Here is a 24,803-nt window from a genome sequence, read left to right on the forward strand (position 1 = left end):
TGGGAGGAAAACTGTTTCAGTGATATGCCAATGAAATATTTAAATGCCATTCAGCCACATATATCTGACGCTATATTAGCCAAAATTACATAAAAAAAATATATGAGCTCTCATTAACATTATTTTTGTGACAGATGCTCTAATGGGGCGGCACAGTAGCACAGTGGTAGCGCTGCTGCCTTGCCCTTAGGAGACCCGGGTTCACTTCTCGGGTCCTCCCTGAATGGAGTTTGCATGTTGTCTGTGTGGTTTACTCCGGGTACTCCGGTTTCCCACCACAGTCCAAAGACATGCAGGTTAGGTGCATTGGCAATCCTAAATTGTCCTTGGTGTGTGTGTGTGTGCCCTGCCCGGGGTTTGTTTCCTGCCTTGCACCCTGTGTTGGCTGGGATTGGCTCCAGCAGACCCCCGTGACCCTGTAGTTAGGATATAGCGGGTTGGATAAGGGATGGATGGATGCTCTAATGAAATATTTGTAACGTCAAAGCATCAACATTTATTTGTCCATCCATTGTCTGGCCTGCATTTTTCATTTCAATTTTGTAGAAAGCTGGAATGATTCTCACTCATACCAAGAACCAGGCAGGAACTGAACCTGAGAGGAACATCAAACCACCATGGGCCACATTCTCTGGTAGAAAAAACCTGAGTACCTGGAGAAACTCAAAGTCACAATGAAAGAATGAAAACTCCACACAGACGGCCTCTAAGCAGCAAAATAAATTAGGAAAAAAAACTATCCACCCTTCTATCTATGCTCTGAGCCCACTCATTCCAGGGGACACTGAAGAGGACGGTACAGGCACCAGTTAGGAATTAAGGGAAGTCCATCATGGTGCACACTTCAATGAGTGAAGGAGGATCAACTTAGAGTCACCAATCCACCTGGTATGCAAATGCTTTCGATGTGAGATAGAATCGGTAGTACATGGAGAAGAACCACATGAACATGAAGAAAGGTTTACACCACACACAATCATGGACCAGACTTGAATTGCAACTCAACTGTGAATAATCAGCACCTTCAACTGAAACTAGAAAAAATATACATAACATTCAGATATGCTTGAGACACTTTGAATGTTGTAGAAAATGGCTAGTGTTTATGTTCTTAATGTTGTTTTTAATGTAATGAAAATACTGAGTATATGTTTAATCACTCTGTGCAGAACAGTTTATGCTTAAGGAGCATTCTCTTTCATTCACTTCTAGATGAGTAACTTCTTATTTTACTTGATATATGTTTTACTAAAACTCATTTATCTGGTACAACTGCCAGCAGCAGGAGGAATAACTTTGTGCAAGCAGCTGACATGGCTGCGATTTTCCACCCATGTGCGTGAAAAAGTAAGTACTCCCTATGGAAATTGTTGACTTTTTCATCTGTATCTGAACAGGCAAATATTAGATCTTCATTCAGACACTAATTACAGGAAAAGTTGACATATGTCAACAAATGGCACACAAATTCACATTGTGTATTCATTTTTATAATCTTAATTAACTAAAGTGTAGATTTGTCATATGGAAAAAGCAAGTAGACCCCTACATCTATCACCACTTCAAATCCATAAAATTAGAACCAGATGCTCCAGATTAGGTGCCAATTATGAGAACCTCCTTATGGAGGATGGAGGTAGAAACTGCCTTATTTGAACTACAGCTACCCAGTGTTCTGTTTGCTTTTTGACATGTGTGTCGTCATCATGCCAGGATCAGACAAGCTCTCTTAAGGCCCTCAAAAAGACGTTTGATGGTGCCTAGGAGTCACGGATTTAAAAGTGACAAATTATTTGAAGTCAATCATTCCACTGTAATGAAAATCGTCTGCAAGTGATGCAGATTTCAAACAACTGATAATTTGTCCAGGACTGGCCAGTCCAGAAAGTTCAGCCAGAGATCTGACAGTCTGATACTAAAAGAAGTCTTGCAAAACCACAAAATTGCATTGTGGAATCTAATCTGTAGATAACACTTGCAAAGGTTGGTGTCAAAGTGCAATCAGAGATTGCAGAAATGCAACTTTCATGGCTTGGTGTGTCAGGAAGAAGCATTTGTTGTCCAAATAGAACATTAGAGCAAGACTACAATTTGCCATTGGACATTTAGGGAAAGACCAGCGGCCTCATGTATAAGCAGTGCATACACCCATTTCCACGCTCATGTCGAGATGTTTTAAAAACTAAACTTGGCGTGATGTCACATACATTTTCACGGCAGCCTTACACCATATGTACGCACCTTTCTGCTGTCAACAAAGTCGACTGTATTCCACAGAGTGTATTTACTTTTTCACATGACTATATTCGCACATACCATACCACAACATAACAAAGCTTCTATAACATCAATGAACTGGCACAACATTCTCAAACCAAGTTTGGGGCCTATTCCAACAGCATAAGGCAGGAGCTAACCCTGGGCAAGACTCCAGTCCATCACAAGGCTCATTCTTGAACACAGGGCAAACTTAGATTCACCAATTAACCTTACACACGTCTTTGGGGTGTTTGAGGAAAGTCAGAATCCCCAGAGAAGAACCCACACAGAACATTCAAATGGGACACAGACAACAACCAAGTGCAGGGTTTGCACCCGTGACATTTAGATGATCTGTCAAGCAGCAGCAGCAGCACTACCCACTGCACATCCCCTAATGAAAACTTGTGTGAATATTTTCACAAATGTCCATCCTTCAAGTGTCACATCTTTGCACAACTCTTTAGGATGTATGTAGATCTTCTGAGACCCTGCAAAAGTCCACAAATGATCTTGATTAGTAATATTTAAGTAAAATCGATTATTTCTGTGGTTGTTTTTTGCACAGAAACTGGTTTCAGTGTCTACTGTAGAATGTTTTGTTAAGTAGCATTATATAGATACTAATGATCAGTAAAAAATTACAGAGCAAATGTACATAGCAATCTAATGGCAAAATACATTTATTTAAAAAATGTTAGGTTCTGGATCCCCAGGACTCTAAAATTGGATTAAGTAGATTTGGTAATTGGATAAATGGATGAAGTAAATAAAAGCTTGGCAAAGAGCAAATTGTGTAATACTGCAAATACAGATTATTGATTACAATCTTTTCCTGGAATCATAGCAGCAAAATGGCAGTTATGGGCTTTGGCTGAAAATATATCCTTAATGTGACCAATGTGACATTGAAGAATGCAAGGGGAAATTTGAAAACTTAACTCAGGTATGGATGGCCTCATGAATCTGAGCAGGCAGTTCTAATATCAGACTTGCTTCTGTCTTAAGCCCATCTCTGCCCACTTAATGTATTACAGCGTTCATCTGCTTCTATTCTTTTAACTGTAGCACATTTTTCTTGTACAATTCTCTAGTATTTTTCTGTAAAACAGCTATGGTAAGGTGCTACTGGAAAAAAGACGAATCTTTTTTGTTTATTTACCATATACATTGCCTATAAAAAGTACCCCCCCCCCCCCCAGATGTTTTCACATTTTATTGCTGTATGACATTGAATCAAAGTGGAGTTAATTTCATTTTTGGACACTAATCAACAGAATATGACTTTTTAATGTCAAAGTGAAAACAGATGTCTGCAAGGGGCTCTAAATTAATTACACATATAAAGCATGAAGTCATTCATGACATAAATATTCACTCCCTTCATGTCAGTATTTAGTAGATTCAACTTGGACAGCCATATGCCCGGGTCTCTGTTAGCTTTACATATCTGGAGACTATTTTTTTCCTCATTCTTCTTTGCAAAACTGCTCAGGGTCTCTCATGTTGCTAGGGGATTGTTAGTGAGTTGCCTTTTACAAAGTCCATCCACAAATTTTCAATTACTTTGAGACCTGCGACTCAGCCACTCCAGAACATTCATATTTTTGTTTTTGAGACAATCCTGTGTAGCTTTGGCTTCATGATGGACTTCTCCCAAGGTGCAGGTTTCTTGCAAGGTGCATCAGGATTCTCTCCAGGATTTTTCTGTAGTAAGCCCCAAACCACAGACACAGTAATAATGAACACAAAATATAAATAAAATAATGGTCTTTTATTCTTCTTTTAGGCTCTATTCACAATCCTCTCTCGATGTGAGCCACAATTATGCAATAATTGTGCTGTCTCCCGACTTTCATCCATGTGTGGCAGCAGGCTTCCTTTAATGCAGGACCTGGAAATGCTTCTGGTGCCATTCTGTCTCCTGTAGGAAGGACAAAGTCGGGTAGTCCTCCCCCAACAAAGCCGTCTACAGATCCCAAGGAATCCCTACAGGGCTGCACACCCAGACCCCATTTTCCTAGCACCCCTCTAGGTCTCCCAACTGGGTTTTGCCACCTAGCGCATGGGGGATGGAACCACTCTCAAGTTCCAGCTTCCACTGATCCAATAATTATTTTATACCAACTGGGCACAGAGTTATTCTTTCCGCCCTGCCGACCAATCCATCCATTGTTCCTCTCAGGCGTCCCTTCCAGTTAATAGTACGTCCTCTGATCCAGCAGGGGTTCCCGTTCCCCTCCTACTATATATATATTGTCACACACGTGCACATGGGAGGCAACTAAAGGGCTTGAATAAGGGCAGTTCCGAATAAGACCAGGATGTGGCAGAGTGCACTGACTTTTTTTCTCCCTTTCCTGCAGACCATTCAAGGGAGATTCCACCTGGCCCTCTTGATGTCATTTCTGGGACCGAGCCAATGGAAGGAGACCTTGCCAGCTCCGGCCCCTGTGATGTCACATATGGCTGAAGACCTTCATGAGCCCAACCCCTTTTTTTCAAACTTCCTGTCTTCCCCTTTAAAATATTCCTCCTTTTCCCTATTCCCTCAGTTCTGTTTGGACTCAGTTTTGTGCACATCAGTGCTGTATTAATTTCTCGACTTTGTATATATATATATATATATATATAAATGTATAAAAAATTAAGGGAACATTTAATCATCATGGTCTAAAACCAAGCCAATGAAAGTGATAACAGATGCACTGGAGAGGCAAAAACAAATCACCCTCCCAAAAGTGATGTGGTAAGAGAGATAATTAGCCAAATAGAGACAGGGGGTGATTAGGTGGGCAGAATTACTAAATGGTCATGTAGGGCAATTTAGCCTGAATATCAGGATGCATCCTGCTCTTAATGAAGGATGCCCAGGGATCTTTAATGACAAAAGAGAGTCAGAACCTCGGTTTTATACCTCATCTGAGTGACATCATCATTTTTACAGCACAGTGTCCCTGTCACTGCACTGAGGCATTGGGATCCACACACAGGGTAAGCGTCCTCTGCTGGCTTTTCCAACACTTCTAGCAGCAACCCAAGCTTTTCCTAGATGGTCTCCCATTCAAGTACTGGCGAGGCCTGAACATACTTAGCTTCAGGTGGATGACCTGTTTTGAAGACCCTGCAGGTGGTATGGCTGTTGTGGTGATATTTGTGTTATGGTGGTTATTTTGTTGCTGTTGTAGCTCCTAGGTGAAGCTTTAAGCAGAACTACCCTTCCAAAGTGCATCTCCGAGCATTGAGGAGCTAACACTCCTTTTTGGACACAATCTTTTAGGGTTCTTGCTTGTAACAGAAAAAAAAGCATCTGGAAGCATCATGTCGGTCTTTTTCTGGTTCCAGCTTCAAAGGAGCCCTAAATATGGAAATCACCATCCACCTTACTGTTTGCAGTGGATCACGAACAAGAACAGACAAGATTCTGTGAAATGTGAAGAACAAGCTAAATCCAAAAAGGACTTAAAAATTTTGATAGGGGAGTAGAATCCTAAAACCAAACTGGGAAACATAAAGTAAAACTAAATAACGAAAAGTTAAAATAAAAAAAATAAAATGAGAGAAACCAACACCACAGCAGCGATCCAACTTCAGCACCCTTCACACAGGAAATCCACAATAGTTGTTGCACTGTGTGGTTCCATAGTAGTGTTGTTCTATCAATATGTGATGTGGCACATTGATTTGTTAAAGGCTTTTTGAAAATGCTCACTACCAAAGATGCTCTAGTAAATAAACATTTGTTTCAATTTCAGCATATTCCTTATACACATTTTTTCAAGTATTGATGCATTTTGTTCTGTAAAGGGCTTTGGAAACTACCAGGGCAGATTAACCATTAAGCAAAATAAGCACATGCTTAGGCCATCAAGAGAAAGGGGCACCACAGAAATTTTCCATTGTTGGATTTACTATGGACCATATGATGCAAACCTGCAAATGGTGCAGCTGAACCAGGTTCCACAAGAAGGGGCTCCCGCATCCCCCCATCTTACTGAAGAATTTCCTTACTTAATTTTCTTACTGTGAAGTTCCCCTTGGGATTAATAAACTATCTATCTATCTATCTATCTATCTATCTATCTATCTATCTATCTATCTATCTATCTATCTACTGTAACTTTTGTTTTATTCTGAAAAATAAAATTTTATTTTCCAGTTAATTATTGTTTATATTTTAAATTAGATATATCTGGGGACACCAAATTCTTTTAAATGCTTAGGGCCTGTAAAGGTCACTACTCACTGTAAATGCCATTACTGTAGATGACGCCATCATGAGTAGAAGATAAACATGAATCACTTCGGTGTTTTTCTAAATGCTGTATGGTTTCTGTTGAATTCTGTTTTATAAAAAACACAAAATCCTCTCACCATGAAATGCTTGTATCAATAATTGCTTAAGAATGCTAAACTTAAATGCAACTAAATTTGTCATCAAATTGGTACACTAATAAAATAAATGTATTAACTTCTGAATTGCTGCTGCATTTGTCTTCAATATTAAGAAATTTGGCTAGATTATATTTACAACGGTAAATGAGCAAATTTCTCAGATGCTATTGTCGAGCTTTATAAGAAATACAAAATTGCACGGCCAACGTCCAGGACTTACCGGTATACCAAAGAAAATCTGAATATGGAGCACCCGAAAAGTTTTCCCATAAGACTACTTTCTTTTTACGATATAAGAAACCCCTAATATTTTAGCACTCTCATAGCTAAGGATAAATAGCCGTCCATAGTAAATAGCTACATGTGGCACTTCATTAAATGTCACAGACATCACATGTACGAACCCACGAACTGACATTTGCAGTTTTTGCGTCGGCGATGTCTGGTGGGGGCGTGGCCAACAGAAGGAGCGTGTGGTGGGCGTGGTTTGGCGAGCCTTAGAAGCACCTGTCTATCTCCAAGCTGCGGGTCGAGACGGACGATTGAGGGTCAGTTGGAAAAGAAGGGAAAAGGCAGCTTGTGCTGATCAGTTCGCTTGCATTCCATCGAGATCAGCATCCTATGGGATGAGTCGCATTATAAACGCTAAAATGATTCGCGACCACTGCGGCTTTCTGACTGAGTAGAGAAGTGCGCTTGCACCACAAAGAGGCCGGCGAGATCTGAAGGTCCAGTGGCGTTGCGGCGGATTCTCGTTGGCTTACGTTGCCCAGCTGTGCTCTGTGACCAGCACGCACCCACCCCCCACCCCATACTTCACGGTCATCATTGACTGCCGTAATGGCAAATGGAGGTTTATCTGGTGGCGGAAGCATCAATAGCAGCAGTAAACCGAGGAATCTGGCATCCTCTCTGGAGCTCGACTCATCCCTGGATCACAGTGTCCAGACCCGGATATTCAAGATTATAGTGATCGGCGACTCGAACGTGGGAAAGACGTGCCTCAGCTTCCGCTTCACCGGGGGAAGCTTTCCTGATAAAACGGAGGCTACTATAGGTGTTGACTTCAGGGAAAAAACGGTCGAAATAGAAGGGGAAAAAATCAAGGTAAAGTGACCGCCGCCCCGTAAAAGCGAGCTGGTGTTCTTTTCTTTGGGCAGGAGAACAAAAGAGCCTCCTTTTTCTCTCTCCCTGTCACTTTCTTTGCACTTTGTAATTTGGCATATAGGTACTGCATGTTCGGGGCGGGGGATCACTCCAGATTAATTATTCTTTTGTGTCTTCTTTAAGTTCCCCGTCTTCGCCAGTGTGATGACACAAGTAAGTGGATGTTTGCTTCCGCTCCAGAAAGCATCCTGTGATAAACGAGCCGGCATTGTGCCTCTTGTGTGAGCATCAGGCGTATTAATCGCGTATTTAAACGCATTTTTACACGAAAGTGCCCACAATGTAGCTGAGAGACAAGCCTTTGTGCGCTTGGAGTTGGCCTTTCAATTCACTTTCTCCATATTCACCCTTCACTTGCCAAATTCATGTCTCCATTTTTTTATGCGTTGAAGTCAGATTGACGGTAATGTATATTCTGCCCCCCTGACCATGTATGTATCATAACATGGCGATCCAGAGTTGCGTCTGTTTTGATGCTGTATTGTTATCTTCGTTCGTTTTCTTTTTTTTTTCTTTTTCTCGTAGCAGTTTTATTGGTGAATCTATGCATGTGCTCTGAGTTTTTTTGAAAAAGCTTGGTGTATGAATAAAGCAAACTGAAATATAGCACCATGCAATGATGCATCATAGTATATTTCAATTACCCAATCAAACTTTGATTCATTTTTCAGACCTCTTACTTCAGAGTCCTATTTTAGCAAACCTGAACATAACACAGATAGCAGTCCCAGACACGGTGCCCATTCACATTGCAAATCCAAGCTCATCTTTGGGGTGTGGGAGGAAGGTGCCAGGCTGAGATTTTAACCTGAGGCACTGATGGTGAGAGGCACCAATGGAGACAATGGTACCCCATAATCAGGCCCGGTCTTAGGTATTATGGGGCGCTAGGCGAAAGGGGGGTCCAGGGGCCCCCTGGAAGCTCTGTGAAATGCGTGAAAATTAGACCAAGGAGTCGATCCGGAGCCCCCCTGACGCTGGGGCCCTAGGCGGTCGCCTACTTCGCCTATGCCTAAGGCCAGGCCTGATTGGCACAAATAATGCTGTAGTATATTTAAGTATATATGACAATTGCTCACTCGGACAATTTGTTTTGGGGGCACCCAAGAAGGTGGGGGCCCTAAGCTATAGCTTGTGTAGCTTATACGTAAATCCTGCACTGCCCATGATCCTACCAATTCAAAATACTTTTAGGTTGTGCCTTATGTATCTGAACAGGCTCGGAGCGCTGTACAGATTTTAAGATTTAAGTAGTTTCCCGGTACAACATGAACAAAATACCACACAATACTTCACAAAAGTTAATATGCTCATGGCTTTAAAGGGCAGGCAGCAATGGAAGGGAGGAAAAATGAAATTCCAGTCATACAGAAAATAATTCAGGCAGCCTGTCATGCATAGTGGTGGTCATAATTGCAGTAGAATCGTGTAAGGGGATAACTGTAGACTTGGCAATGATGATGCCATTTTTTCCCATCCATTGTAAAGGTTCCCTTCCAAAGCCACAGTGTCAGTAGACATCACAGAGGGAGATCAAGAAGAAGCAGAGACAAGTGGCCATATCAATGATGCCCATAGGTGACGCTAAGTATGTGTAATAGGCTGAAGTAGAATGTGAAATAGTGATCTGGAGGAAAATATTAAGAAATGCAGACTGGCGCGGAGCACTGAGGACACAAGATATGGTAAATTTGAGTAGCAAAGTGGTGGCAGTGACAAAAAGCAGAGGCAAGGATGAAAGTAACATGAAGGGCACAGACTGAGGGCTATGTCGTAAAGGTAACCATCGACACAAAACGAATTTGGAACTGCTGGGAAAACAGTGTAAATCAAATAAGAGAATTAAAAGTTAGGTCTTAATTTATGGATTTTGGGTAGCAGTGAAAAAATGACAATGTCAGTAGCAATAACAAAGCATGCTATGCTAAACTCAGGAGGCTTGATTTCAATGGTGCAGTAGTAAAGGAGTGTCTTCTGTTATAATGTTTGCAGCTAGTTTGGGGCCCCATAGTTAAGAGTTCTTAAAATTACAAGATGAGTAAAAAACACTTGCATTCTGAGACCTCAGTGTATGTTCTGAAGCATAAAAGTTATCAAAACCCTATAAGGTCAGGAGTGGATTGAGTGCCTTTAGCCATTTCTGGCTTTTCTAAGATGGCTTGAAATCCAAGCGATCAACGTAGACCAACGTGGCAGGCCGTGTTAACATTTAATTCTATTAATTTAATATCTGCTTTCAAATCTTTGATATCATGAGTTTTAAATTTGATATCATCAGTTAGAAATTTTATATCAGGCTTTTTATAGTTGATATCAGCTTTTTACAATTTGATATCAATTTTGATATGGAGCTTTTGACAATTGATATCAACTGTTATATCTTTGATATCTGCTTTTGAAAATTTGATATCAAAACAGAGTGATTAAGTGTGAAAATGGCTTGCCACATGTATGATGTTTATAGATTTTAATATAAAATATTGTACCTTTTGATATCCATATTTTAAAATTAGATATCAAGCTTATGAAATTTGATATCAAGTTCTTAAAATTTGATACCAAACATTTGAAATACTTTTGTTCCTAAATTTGATGTCAAGGATTTAAAAATGGATATCAACATTCTAATGTTTGATATCAAGCTTTTAAATGAGATATTGAGGATATTAAATTTTATACCAAGCTTTTCAAATTTTAATATCAGGTTTTAAAAATTTGATATCATTATATTGAAATATAATATCAAGCCTTCCAAATTTGAGATCAAGTTTCTGAATGTTGATATCAGCTTTTTTGGAATTTGATATCATGAGTCTGAAATATGATATGAAGCCTTTTTAAAATTACATATCGCATGCTTTGAAAGTAGTACTGATCACTGTCATGCAAATAGCAATTTGCAGTTGTTACACAACTTAACTGCTTTGACTTTGGCGTGGAGGAATAAAAAACATCATGTTTTGTGGCAAAATTTGATATCATGCTTTTAAAATTTGATGTAAAATTTTGGAAATTTAATATCACATTAATGAAATTTGATATCAGGCTTATAAAATTTGATATCGTGCTTTTGAATTTTAATATCAACATCTTCAAACTTGATATCAGATTTTAAAAATGCAATATTGCATTTCAAAAGCTGAATATCAAATTTTACAAACTTGATTTCAAATTTAACATGCCTGCAAAATGACAAAATATGAGGATTTAAAATCAGCATGATATCAAATTTGGGAAAATTGGTATCATTTTAAACAAGTGATATCAAATTTCAAGAGTTCCATATCAAATTTCCAAGGGTTGATATCAAATTGTTTAAAGTTGATATCAAATAAATAACTCTTGTTATCATATTTAAAACCACCAATAGCAGCGTTGTAACTGCTGATATCAAGGAAAATGAATTCAATATTAAAAGGGCACAATACACCATGAGAAACATATGTCTCCTTCATATGCCATTTGGCATGGGATTTGTAAAAGCAGTTTTAATGTTTGCATTGCGCCGTCAGTTGGAATGACAAATGCAATGTGTTTTTTTACTTAAAAAGTTTGTGATGCACCATTTTGTGGAATGACAAAGATACATCAACCGGACGGACACACACAAACACAGACACATGTCATTTTACTTTATTTAGGTGGATATGTCAATAGGAGAATTTTACAATCTTCTCTTAACATTAACTGAAAGTGTGGTGACTTAAAGACTGAAGATGTACAGCCATACTTCCTAAATCGGTAGATTTCTGAATGAATCACAGAGCAGGTTGAAGAACAACATTTATTTATAAAGCACCTTTTCATCCAAACAATGTAGCTCAAAGTGCTTTACAAAATGAAATAAACAGAAGTTAATATAAAGCATAAGCAAATAAGATTAGGCAATAATATTATAAAGTATGTAACAAAGAAAAAGGTAAGTTCGAGAGGCCAGAACAGAATAAGCTGGAGAAAAAAACAAAATCTGCAGGGGTTCCAAGGTCAAAAGACCACCCATCCCCTTCTGAGCATTCTGCCTAACACAGGTGGTCTAAATCAGTCTTCATGGTTTTCAGGCTTCACGTGGAAGAAATTGAAGAGGATGGGCATGCAGACATCTGGGTCACCCGCCATTCAGTCCTTAAACACAGGGGGCAGCATTGTACCTTGATCAGGCAGAGATTAGTAGGGAATTGCAGAACTCAGTGGAAAATGATAATTCAGAGACCATTTAGACTAATAGGGATACAACTAAAATGTAGCTACGAAAAAGCCATTTTCAAGTAATAGGTTTTCAGCAGTTTTTTTTTAATTGTTCTGCAGTATTAGCCTGGTGAACTGCAATTGGTAAAGTATTTCAGATTTTAGGTGCTTAACAGCAAAAGGCCACCTCACCATTTCTTTTCACTTTGGCTCTTGGAATTATAAGCAGAACCTCATTTGAAGATCTGAGGTTACGAATTGGAGTGTAAGGGGACAGATATTCAAAAATGTAGGATCAGGCAAGATTATTTAAGGCTTTGTAAAGCATTAGTAATATTTTAAAGTTAATTCTAAATGACACGGGTAACCAATGTAATGATGCTAACTAAGACTGGTGAGATGTGCTCAGATTTTCTTTTTCTAGTTAAGATTCTAGCTGCTGCATTCTGCTTTAACTGTAAACGATTGATGTCTTTCTTTGGTAGTCCTGTTAGGAGTGCATTGCAGTTATCTAGTCAACTAAAAACTTAAGAGTGAATTAATTTTTCAGCATCTTGTAAAGTTATAAGAGGTCTAACTTTACCTATATTCCTTAAAGATATTCCTTGAAGATCCTGTGATGTAAATTGGGGCAGTTAGTGTTGTAAATGAAATACAGTATCTTGTTTTTTAATCCTGCATATTGGGGGACTATACAATAAAGTACAATACAATACAATACAATTTATTTTTATATAGCCCAAAATCACACAATAAGTGTCGCAATGGGCTTTAACAGGCCTTGCCTTTTGCCAGCCCCCCAGCCTTGACTCTCTCAGAAGACAAGAAAAAAGGGATGGAGTCTTATAATAGGAGTTTAATTTTAATGAATGATTATTTCAAAGTAGCAAAGCTTTGACCTTAGGAGACAAACAGGAGCAACCTACACCCTGGCTCCACCTCTGGTTTATTTTTAGTAAGTGTTCCCATTAACCAGGTAGACCATCTCACAAACCAGGAGAAAATAGGGAGACATCTCATGAGAGGGAGCAAATTCGAGTGTTAAGGAGACTGCAATAGTAGCAGTTGACAGTGCATTGGCAAGATTAACCAGTGCCATTGTTTTTCCTTGTGATAAATGAAGAATCTATTTCGTACCTAAAACTCTCTTCTGTATACAATACAAATTATTTTTGTATAGCCCAAAATCACACAAGAAGTGCTGCAATGGGCGTTAACAGGCCCTGCCTCTTGACAGCCCCCCAGCCTTGACTCTCTAAGAAGACAAGGAAAAACTCCCAAAAAAAACCCTTGTAGGGAAAAAATGGAAGAAACCTTGGGAAAAGCAGTTCAAAGAGAGACCCCTTTCCAGGTAGGTTGGGCGTGCAGTGGGTGTCAAAAAAGGGAGTTAATATAATACACAGAACAGAACACAAGTAATCCTTAATACAATATAATAGTGCAATAGAAATATTACAAGTACAGAGCAGAATTCAACAGTAGATGATATCAAATAATACGATTTGGATTATATTCAAAGTCCTGGAGAACTCAGCCATCAAGCTGCCTCCTCCTATTGGCCATTCCACAGCTGCATCAGTGCTGGGCCAGCCAATCGGATGAATGGACTATCTAAATTTAGATATGTTTTTGAGATGGTGAATGCAAAAACTAGATAACATAGGTGTAGAAAAGTGTCAAAGCTAAAGCCTAATATGTAAGGAAATCCAGCAACACTAGCAAGTTCCAGCTTGTTCACTTCTCTATGTGAGGTCTTTGCCTTCTCCCTGTGTCCCCGTCGTCTTCTTTGTTGCACATTCCATCAGTCCATACAAGTTTGGTTTCTGCCTTGTAGCTGAATTTTTCACAATAGGCATCATCTTCACACATCCAGCATTATGTTTGTTAAAACATCAGCAACAAAATGTATTTAGCACAATTTCATACAAAAGTATTGCTCAGAGTGCTTTAAGGAATGGTAAAAAAAGAAAACAAAAAACTAATAACAAGAAGAAGTAAAAGTGCAGATGATGCTTGGCTGGGTAGTGTGCTCCCACCAATTTGACAAAGATTAGCAAGTGCAGAGAATGCTTGGATCACGCTAGTGTTGTGTTCACACATAAGCTCTGTATTACTTTCTTTCTATTTTAAGAATTTGTTTTCTTATTAACAGTTTGCATCATTGACAACTTATTTTAGAAAGGACTATTAACAAACAGCAGTGACAATGACTGTATATCACGAAGAGGAGATCCATCTGTTGTTTTGCATTCATCATCAAGCACTTGTTCAAATGACAGACATTCTGAAAGAAATAAGAGAGCAGAATTTTAATAAGTACGATCTGTTTGTTCCTGTGAATAAAACCCAGTGATCTTACCTGAATTCCTCAGAGGCTAAGCATAGTCTGTTTTTCAACTAATCTTTTATACACAGATGTAAGAAAACATCGAAGTGTTCAAAGAAAAGAGAAATTAATAATTTTTTTTGCTATTAATTCCTCCATCCATCATTGAAGCGCCGGGACCTAAGCCAGTTTAGAGTCTTAGAGGCTTGTGCATCGGGAACCAGCCCTGGATGGGTGACAGACTTTTGTTTTCTATTGAAGTGCCTTTCACAGACAGAGTCAAAAGTAAAACATTTGAAACAATACAAAATACAATTAAACTAACATTTCAACAAATAAACCATAAAATGGAAGAGCCAAAAACAGCCTCTCATATGCTAACTTAAAAAGGTTCCTAACGAACTGTTTTTTAAATGTAGAAATTATATCAGCAGCCCATAAAGCACAAGGAAGGCTATTCTCACATTTCCTGTGCAACAAACTGAAAAGCCTGATCCGGACGAGATCTTTAGCGGAGTATGTGGAACAATATGAAGGCCCTGGTTATTTGACCTAAGTGGGCGACTGGTAGTACAATGTTGTAAAAATTCTGAAATATTTTGTGGTATATGACCATGCAGAGCTCTATAAGTGATTAGTAAAATTCGAGTTTCCACCAGAAGCCAATAAAGAGAAGATGAACATACTGGAACAGGTTAACAATCTGGCAGCAGCATTTTGAATAGAGTGAAGACGCAGCAGCGATGTCTTGTTTAAACATGTAAATAAAGAATTGCAGTAATCAAGATGTGAAAAAATAAAAGCATGCACTAACGTCTCCATTTGAGCCTTCGATGCTATTGTTCTTAGCTTTGAATCAGATCTACCAAGGTTCAAATTCCATAAATGCCAGAAGTGATTCTACCCTTGAGCAAGGCCCTTAACCTGCAATTGCTCCATCCTGAGTATGATGTCAACCTTCAACCAGCACTGCATGCAGGTCTTCCAACTTGCAGGGAAACTTTGAGAGTTGGTGGTAGGATTGGCACTCCAGTCACCATAAAAAAAACTCTCACTGTTTCACTCCATTCGAACTAGTATGGTGCTGAGGTGCCGCCCGTTGTACGGCTGCACTTGGCTCCCCAATCTGGGTGGTTCATTGTCTGGTGGGTGCAGCAACATGCTGTATAAGCACATGCTTCCAATCTCCTCATCCTCCTCCTACCAAGTCAAATTCCTGTTCATTAAGTACTGGCTAATAAAAGTGATTCTGATAAAAGCAAGAATGAGAAAGGGACCTAACGTGAGCATCAAGATTTAAAGACTGGTCAAACATAACACTTAGGTTCCAGACACAAGATTTAAAGTTGAGTGAAACAGCCGATAACTTGAGACTGATCTCTGCATGCAAATTTAAATGGGCAAGAATGAAACACTCCGCTTATTTTTAATATTGAACTGTAAAAAATTAGCACCTAGCCATTCACTCTGAAATTCGACCAGGGCAGATAACTTTTGGAGGTGTTGTGGTTTAAAAGAGCATGAAAGCTGAATATTGTCAGCATAAATGTGATATGAAATATCTTTAAAAGAATTTAAAATTTGTGCTAAAGGAAGAATGGACAAGGAAAATAACACTGGCCCAAGAACAGATCCTTGCGGCACTGCACACGACAAGGATGCTGGGGCTGACGAGTTCTCACCCACGCCAACTGAGAAACTCCTTCCTGCCAAATAGAAAGTAAACCTGTCTACGACAGTCCCAAAGGTACCCATGCAATGCTTGAACCTGTTAATTACAAGCATGTGGTCTACAGCAGGCATGTCAAACACGAGGCCCACATCAGAAATCTGTGCGGCCCCCATGACAGATCCTAGTTAGCACTGAACTTGTTCAAAATGATTACTATCGTTTGTGATTGAATCATTCTGCATCTTCGGTGTTACTTATTGACTTTTCTTACTTCTGCCTTCTGACAAAAGCGCGTTTTCCCATGGCATTACGGTACCGGAAACGTCATCTGCTAGTATAGCCACGAGCCTTGACCAAAGTTAATGAGCCGCAGCATCACAACTGAAGTGCTAGGCTGCAGTAGCGGACAGCAGGGGTGGCCTTAGGCATGTGCAAACTGTGCACCTGCACAGTGCCGCCAAATCCCAGGGGCCGCCACGCTTATATATATTGAATATAAAACAGAAAGAGAAAATAATGACACAGCTGACGGCAATGTGGCCGAAAAACATTGTGTTTCTTGTTAATTAGTACGCTGTATTTACAAATGTCGCTAGAGTCGGAGCAGTAAGCTATATGTAGTATTGTAACGTTCTGCCGTAATGAGAATATCATGGGCCGCCACTTGGTTTTCAAGTTACAGACACGCGTATATAGAAGCGTGTCATGAGCACGAGGCGGCTATGCAGTGTCCGCAACAGATGTGGCCATTCGCCCTGCACATACCGTATTGACATTGCCAGGCGAAGGGGCCACCGATTCTTTCTCTGCCCAGGGCCGCCACGAGCCTAGAGCCGCCCCTGCTAAGGCTACACTACTGACTGGGCTGCTGAGACTGGCCACTGGGCAGAACTGACCATCACGAGTAGTAATAGCCCACATACTTTCACGTTTTTTTGCTCTAGTTTCATGTAAATTTGTGCTAGTATTGTAACGAACAGTTAGTGCAGACTACAGCTGAAGATCTGAAGTGGACGCGAGAAGTTGGCGAGTTGTTTATTAACATATTTTTGTGATTTTGAGTTTGTAAAATTATTGTAGGTCAGGTGGCTTTTTGCATATCGGCTTATTTTACAATATAAACTTTGAAGTAAACTTAGTAAAGTAAAATTTGATTTTTGGAGGATTTGTTTTCCAACTTGAATTTCTGAGCAATGAATTCAGTGAGCATTTTCGTGATGTCAGTTCACACAAACAGGGCATTGCGCTGTTCTCTTACAACATTGAGAATGCGCCTGAGAATATCCAAATGGAATTGATTGAAGTGCAGTCAGATTCTATTCTGATGGCAAAATACAACGAAGTTGGTGTGCCAGGCTTGTATGCTTGCCTGCCACCCTCATATGTGCAGATCTGTAAGTTGGCATCGAGAGTACTGTCAATGTTCGGAAGCACTTACTTTTGTGAGCAATTGTTTTCATTAAAGAAAGCTACCAAAACCCCACATCGCTCAAGACTTACCGTCGAGCACCTTTCATCCCTCATGAAAGTTGCAGCTGCACAAGATTTCAAGCCTGATATTGACGAGCTGGTTACTAACAAGAGATGCCAAGTGTCGAGACAAAAGAAATAAATCTCATACTGTAAGGCTCCTATATAAGCAATGAATATAATATAATAAGGACCTAGCTAAGAGGCTAAGACTCTAATTCTATACTGTTGTATGGAGACTGTATGAAAATAAATTGCTTTTCTTTAAACTTTAAACTTTAAGTGTTACATTTTTTAAAGTTTTCAGTATTGGAAAGAAAGCTACAGTAACTTTGTATAATAGTATAATAGTATTTGTTACAGTGCGGCCCAGTCATGCACGTATGGCAGTCGAAGCGGCCCACCAATGGTAGGGAGTTTGACATGCCTGGTCTACAGTATGCTGCAGTAAGGACTAAAAATACAAGGACCAAACACTCCTCCACAACAGCAGCCATCAGAGAATCTTTAGCCCACCCTAAGAAGTGCCGTTTCTGTGGAATGTTGTTTCCTAAAGCCTGACTGAAATGGATCTAAAATTTGATATTTATTAAGAAAAGCAGTCTGCTGTGATTCGACTACCTGTTCTAATATTTTAGCTAGGAAGAGGACTTTAGAGGTAGGCCTTCGACTATTAAAATCAGGGGTCCTTCACAAGGCACACCGGAGCACACTCTCGTACCCACACCCGTTCATACACAGAGGAGTCCAAGTTATTTAACATACCTGTGGGGAAAAAATCAAAGCAAAGACAGATAAAAGGACAAACTTCATGAACTTCAAACTTCAGCGACACTAATCCTTGTGTACCCATCCATCCATCCATTTTCCAACCCACTGAATCCGAACACAGGGTCACGGGGGTCTCCTGGAGCCAATCCCAGCCAACACAGGGTGCAAGGCAGGGAACCAATCCTGGGCCGGGCGCCAACCCACCGCAGGACACACACACCAAGCACACACTAGGGCCAATTTGAAATCGCCAATCAACCTAACCTGCATGTCTTTGGACTGTGGGAGGAAACTGGAGCGCCCGGAGGAAACCCACGCAGACATGGGGAGAACATGCAAACTCCACACAGGGAGGACCCAGGAAGCGAACCCAGGTCTCCTTGTGTACCCTTATTTTCAATTCAGTTTGGTTAATTTTTTTTTTTCAGATAGAGCACTTTTGATTTAAGAGTGCGTACACAGACCTACAAAACTAAAAATTGTTACAGAAGTGTGCACAACCCTCCAACACTGACACACATAAGCACTCATTATAATGAACTGTCATTGATCTATCCTTAGAATTTGAATTACAAGCATAATTCAAATATAACATCAATGGCTTTAAAAAAAGACCTCGTTCTCACCAGTGCAAGTCAATTCCCTTTTCTTTGACCACAGGCTTAAAAACATTTGGTTATCAACGCTAAGCCCATATTTCATTCTGGGAGGCCTTCCCCTTTAAGATAAGGGTCCAGATACAGGTTGGAATTTGACATATTTAGCATACATTTGGAACCAAAAATGGGGGGGTCGGGGAGTGGGTTTCCATTTTGCTTTGGTGTACACCTCAGATAGGGTGCTAGGCTCCTTGTGAAGATTAGGCCAGTATTCAAAACATTAAGAAATGTAAAGGAGCATAACTTATTGGCTAAATGTATTGTTGTCCACAAAAGTGATGTAGGGCTACAGTAGCTAGGCTGATATCCTACCTATGAAATTACTCTTTCTGTTGTTTCTTTTCGTTTTTAAAGGAGAAACCTTTTTTTCACTTTTTAAAGTTCTTTATCCTTTGTTTTGCTGAATTAAATGAAATACATTTGCTTTAGTTAGTCTTCACTGCACGAAAAGGATTTAGCTGTTCCCATGTCAATGAGTTCTAAACTCTCTATCGTGATAGATGAGTCCAGCGACTCTACATACCAGGAACATCACTTTGGCTGCTTACACTTGCAGATTCATTTTTTGGGCACTTCCCAGAACCTACCAAGTTCTTTCCCATGGAAGCAAACTGTAGCTGTTACCAAATGGTTCTGTCATGATGTGGGATGTCTGTTAACAAGCTGGTTCTCGCCTGGCTAAGAAACCCTATCCCATCATCGTTCCGCTTCACTACCACGGGATGACTCAAAGTAAAGTTCTTTTGGACTAAAAGCAGCGACTCCAACCCTACTTTCCCTAACTGTCCCAAATGCTTTTTTCTTTGTTGAGAATTATAAGAATATAAGAGCCCAGGCTCTCTCATAGCGCTTCTAAGTGTGAGTTTAACACTTCATAAAAAACACCAACATCATCCATCTGCTTTGATTTCTAGAATGAGGCAACTTTTTTCAATCACATGCTTATTGAAGTCAGACATCTGCTGAGTTCTCCCTTTGGAGAGGACAGTCTGGTCAGTCCGTGCCGTTGCACCTTATTCTCTGAATTGGAGAGGTGTCTTTCTGGGCTTTAATGTTGCTGCAGCTCAACAAGAAAGGTCAGGCATTGAGCTTGAAGATGTACAATTTCCTTATGAATCCACAAGGGGGCGCCACTGAGCCCCAGACCTCGGACACAGTATCGCCCAACACAATCTTGAGTTTAAAATAACAGATTTTTATTTTCACCAAACTCTTTTCCAGTGTACACAGCCACAAATATCACAAATATAAATAAATAAATGTCTCTTCTCCTTTCACTCCTCCTGATGAGCTTTGCCCGCTATCTCTCGACTCTGACTCCCAGAAGTGAGGCAGCAGGTTCCTTTTTAAGGCAGACACAAGAATGATTCTGGTGCCTGTTGGGAGCACTCCTGGATCACATGTAAACCAATATTGTGTTCCTCTGCCAGTGCCCTCTGGTTGCACCCAAGGACCCAGACAGATTTGGATTTCTGCACTCCACCCTGCTGGTGTCCTAACTGGGATCAACTTAGAGGAACATTGTCACCTTCCGTGTAGGGGAATGAACTGGTCCCATTATTCGGCTTCATCCAGTCTATCCATTAATCCTAAATTCCAGAATACTCTGGCCCAATTGTATCTCCATTCCCGCAGTCCTCTCATTATGACCTCCTGCCAAGGTAAGACATCGGTCTCCATCCTGGCCGTAATGCCCATCTGTCCTCCATGGCATTTACACTGACATGAATAAGTTTATCAGGAATGGTTAAAATTATGTTATTAAATACCTCACTAATGTGACCACTAGGGGATGCCACAGAGCCCCAAACCTCAGGCACAATGCTACCTCACACAATTCATATTTATTTATTTTTCACCACCACTATTACACACCAATGTCATCCAAAGCACTCAAAACAAGTATATCTCTTCCTCCTTCCATTTCAGTTGAGTGTTGCCTGCTACCTCCCGACTCTGACTCAACTGGAGTAGACTGGAAGGCTTCCTTTTATTTTGGACCCAGGAGTACTTCTGGTGCCACAGTACAGAATGGTGGAAGCACTTCCGGGTCATGTGGAAGCCCTGTGAAGTAGGTGGTCCCTCTCTCTCTGGCAGCACCCAAGGACCCAGACAGGACTGTCCTTCAGGACTACAGTTCCATGGATCCCTGTGGATGTCCACATCAGGTCTACTCCAGAGGAGCACCAGCATCCACTGTACTGGGGGAGCCACTGCTCTTGAGAAACAACCTCCACCAGTCCCTCCATTAATCCTTCACCCCCACTGGGATAATAATCAAGTCTCATCCTGGCCAGCTTCTGCCTCCTTCCATGTTGTTCTTCTATTTGGCCTCCAGGCCAGGCAAAAATCCACCTTCAATCCCAGTCAGGCCGCCAGTCCATCCAAGAAGAGCACTTACACTAAATATATAGTATGTAATAGTGGCTGCTCAAAAGATGCCCAAAACTCACTAAGTATCAGTGACTATTTTATTGTGAGGAACACTTCATTTGACACAAAGTAGCCAGGCATTCAATAACAGAACTTATTCTAGATATTTATGATGGTCTTGTGTTGATTTTATCCAAATTTCATTTCTGCTGCACCACCAACAATTTAACTGACGTTGTGTCAAAACATCTTTAGTGAGCTACTGTTCTGAATGGCACTTCGCTTAACTGATCCATCAAATGTTAACTTAGCTAACTTAGAAAGTGAAAAGTTTGTGGGCGTCTATTGCGGTTCAGCCCTAGGCACAACCCATTGAGAGATGTGACCCACAGTGCCTGAGACCCAGATAATCCACCATGGCCTTGAAGTTTGCTAACACCCCATGATGTGCTGCTTTATGTGTCTTTTGGACACACTGGTGGTTTTCTGTTTTTCATTAGACCTTGGGGCTCCTGGGAGCTCTCTTGGAGGACTTGTACCATGATAGTTGATGTAGGAATGTCTGGTCAGACTTGTACATTTAGTTATCAGTACAAACCCTGTGACGGGCGGTCTCGGCCATTACCCAGCCAGGATGCCAATGGAATGGAAGGACTGGGGAGCTGGAGTTTGGTGCAGGCCTTTTGGGTTCTGTGGGGGTCACCAGGGGGAGGTGCAGAGCCATTCAATGGATTTCCACCACACCTGGGTGTGATTCCAGGTACTCCCGATGAACCACCTGGAGCACTCTCAGGTGTTGAATAAAAGGAGCCGCCTCACTCCATTCAGAGCGTCAGATTCGGGAGGAGGAATAGGAGGAGGAGGAGGAGGATCACCATCTTTTGGTATTGCTGCTTTGGACTGTATTGTGCTGTGGGGAGTGAGGAAAAGTGCTTCCCAGCTGTGAATAAAATGTGTGTGGCAAACTCATGCCTCTGCCTTTCTGTGTTGGGTTAGGGCAGGCTGTACACGCCCCATGGTCACAACCCCAAAATCAAGAGAAGCAGTTGGGGAAAAAAGTGATATTACCATCACCTAAGTGTAAAAAATATGCAAACCTTTCACTGGGGCATTTTGAATTTTGCTGTTACTGCGTGTTATGGAAATGTTTTATTTTAAATAAGTGTTATTTTCCTCTATACTTATCACTGCTACAGTGCAGTATTGTGATATTAACTACTTTCAGTCGATCAAAACCCCATGAGCATTGCACTGTTGATGACTGAAAGTTAGGTTCTTCCAGATATAAGAAAACCACAACTGAATCTCTCAATGTTTATTAACAGGTACAAGTGTGGGACACAGCAGGTCAAGAGCGATTTCGCAAGAGTATGGTGGAGCATTACTACCGCAACGTACATGCTGTGGTCTTTGTGTACGATGTCACAAAGATGGCTTCCTTCGAGAACCTCAAGACCTGGATCCAGGAGTGTAATGGCCATCACGTTTCACCCTGTGTGCCTCGTGTGCTGGTGGGCAACAAGTGTGACCTAGTGGACCAAATCCAGGTACCCTCCAACATGGCCCTCAAGTTTGCTGACTCCCACAACATGCTGCTTTTCGAGACTTCTGCCAAAGACCCCAAGGAGAGCCAAAACGTAGAGTCCATTTTCATGTGCCTAGCTTGCCGTCTAAAGGCTCAGAAGTCTCTGTTGTATAGAGATGTGGAGAGGCAAGAGGGCAAAGTGAAGCTCAGTGATGAATCGACCATCAAGAACACCTGTCCGTGCTGAGGATGGGTGGCCTAGAGTTTTTCGATAACAAGAATGTGCCTGCATTGTGTTGCTGACATGATCCAATCAAACTGCTTTTACAATCCTTTTTTATTTTTTATTATTTTAAAATTTCCATTTCCTGTCTGCAAGTGATATTGATCCCTTTGTTCTGTTTTTGGAGAGTTCCCTTTTTAAAGTGATTGCTGAAAGCCAAGGCGGCTGCTGTCCATTTGTTTTCTTTCACTACAACTTTGGGCGTCCTGCCCGAGAATGGATTTTTTTTCCGTTTCAGAAATGCTTGATGTAAATCACGTGGATCCGACAACTGTGCTTTTAACCTTTTTATGAATGGGATTGATTTGGTATACCTCTTGCTTTTCAAGAGAAGTGATGCTTTCATTTTGTTTCTTCGGTTGTTGCGTTACATCACTTTGTGTGGGTTCAATATAAATTTAATAAAAAAACAAAATGACTTACTGTTCAGCTTTGAAGGGAAAAGTGTTTACCCTTTGACATTCTTCGTCCATTGGTCGCCACATCCCTGGTGTTTGCAGTATATTTTAAAATAACAGTTGTGTTTAACCTTTTAACAGAAACAACACACTTGAAAGAAGTTTTTTTCAAAGTGGTCACCATGCTTCCTAGTTGATTTGTTATCTAATCAGAATGCTAAACTGGTGCCGTGTTGCCATGCGTCTTTATTCACTTATATTGGGAGCGAAACAATTTTCATAAAACTGAATTCACAGTGAAACTCAGTGTTTCGATTTGCAAAAAAATTGGTTTCATTGAGACAAGAAGAAAGACATTTACGTCTTTCTGGAAGAATATACACGCATTCATTCTACACACATCTGTCTGTCATTTCATATATAAATAAAATCTTTAGAGAAACAACAAAAAAAAAATAACCAGACTCACTTCCCGCCACACACAGACATTCTACTGACCTTGCAGTTGTGAGTTGTGGTTGTTCTACGGGTATAGTCCTTTTGATCGCAGTCCTAAGGATGCATTGGATACAGAAGCCCCACCATTCATGGAGCACACATACCATCAAGTTCATCTGCTGGAATCCAGAAGCCGAAAAGGGCAGTTGCAAGATAACGGCTGGTCCAGTGGAGGGCAGGCTGCTTCTTGTAGAGTTGGATGTCCTGTGGAGAAAACGCATCTTCATGTGGAAAATATGGAGCATTTCACAATTTTAAAAAACACACTGAGGTTTTCTGTAATGATGTAAACAAGCGGTGCACATAAAATTGATTTTTCAGGTATGTAGTTGATTACTTCCATTACACAGCCATCCACGGAAAAGAACACAGGTTAACATGAAAATGTGAACAAGGATTTCGGCAGCAGTATTCCTTATTGTTCAATGCAAAAAAATCCTTAAAATTTTGAAATATTTATATTTTTAGAAAGTTTTGTGTTTCATAATTGCAAACTGAATTTTAGTGTTATTTTCAATCAAAACGTATCTGTTTTGCTCATCACTATTTGGATGCCATCTCTGTGCAGCTTGCATTTCCCGTTCACTGATGTATTTGTTATGAGGAATTTGAAAAGTAACCCATCATTCCCAAGTATTAACCTTCTTTTCACTTCCAGTCCAGTGTACTAAGCAGTATTATTTTGTTTCTTTTCATTTGTCTTTGTTTGCATATTCTGGTTCAGGGGTGGTCAGTACCGGTACTGGAGGGCCACAGTGGCTGCAGGTTTTCATTCCAGCCCAATTGCTTAATTCGAAATCCTTGCCAATCTCAGAGTTTATT

General features: G+C 40.5%; 1 protein-coding gene across 1 annotated transcript; it reads left to right on the forward strand.

Annotated features, from left to right (window-relative positions):
* The first annotated feature begins 7,115 nt into the window (after window positions 1-7,115).
* On the forward strand, window positions 7,116-23,508 carry rab33a (RAB33A, member RAS oncogene family). Its single transcript, XM_028814660.2, has 2 exons — window positions 7,116-7,761; window positions 22,603-23,508. Exons 1-2 carry the CDS (start codon window positions 7,495-7,497, stop codon window positions 23,047-23,049), a joined length of 714 nt encoding a protein of 237 aa, XP_028670493.1. The 5' UTR covers window positions 7,116-7,494; the 3' UTR covers window positions 23,050-23,508.
* Window positions 23,509-24,803: the final 1,295 nt, after the last annotated feature.

This window comes from Erpetoichthys calabaricus, chromosome 12, assembly GCF_900747795.2.
Source record: "Erpetoichthys calabaricus chromosome 12, fErpCal1.3, whole genome shotgun sequence".
In the NCBI taxonomy this organism is placed as follows: domain Eukaryota; kingdom Metazoa; phylum Chordata; class Cladistia; order Polypteriformes; family Polypteridae; genus Erpetoichthys; species Erpetoichthys calabaricus.

Excerpts from the sequence above, each read along its gene's own strand:
- rab33a (XM_028814660.2), top strand. The coding sequence starts at position 7,495 with ATGGCAAATGGAGGTTTATCTGGTGGCGGAAGCATCAATAGCAGCAGT. Across the intron at positions 7,762-22,602 it reads TAGAAGGGGAAAAAATCAAG|GTACAAGTGTGGGACACAGC; the intron begins GTAAAGTGACCG and ends GTTTATTAACAG.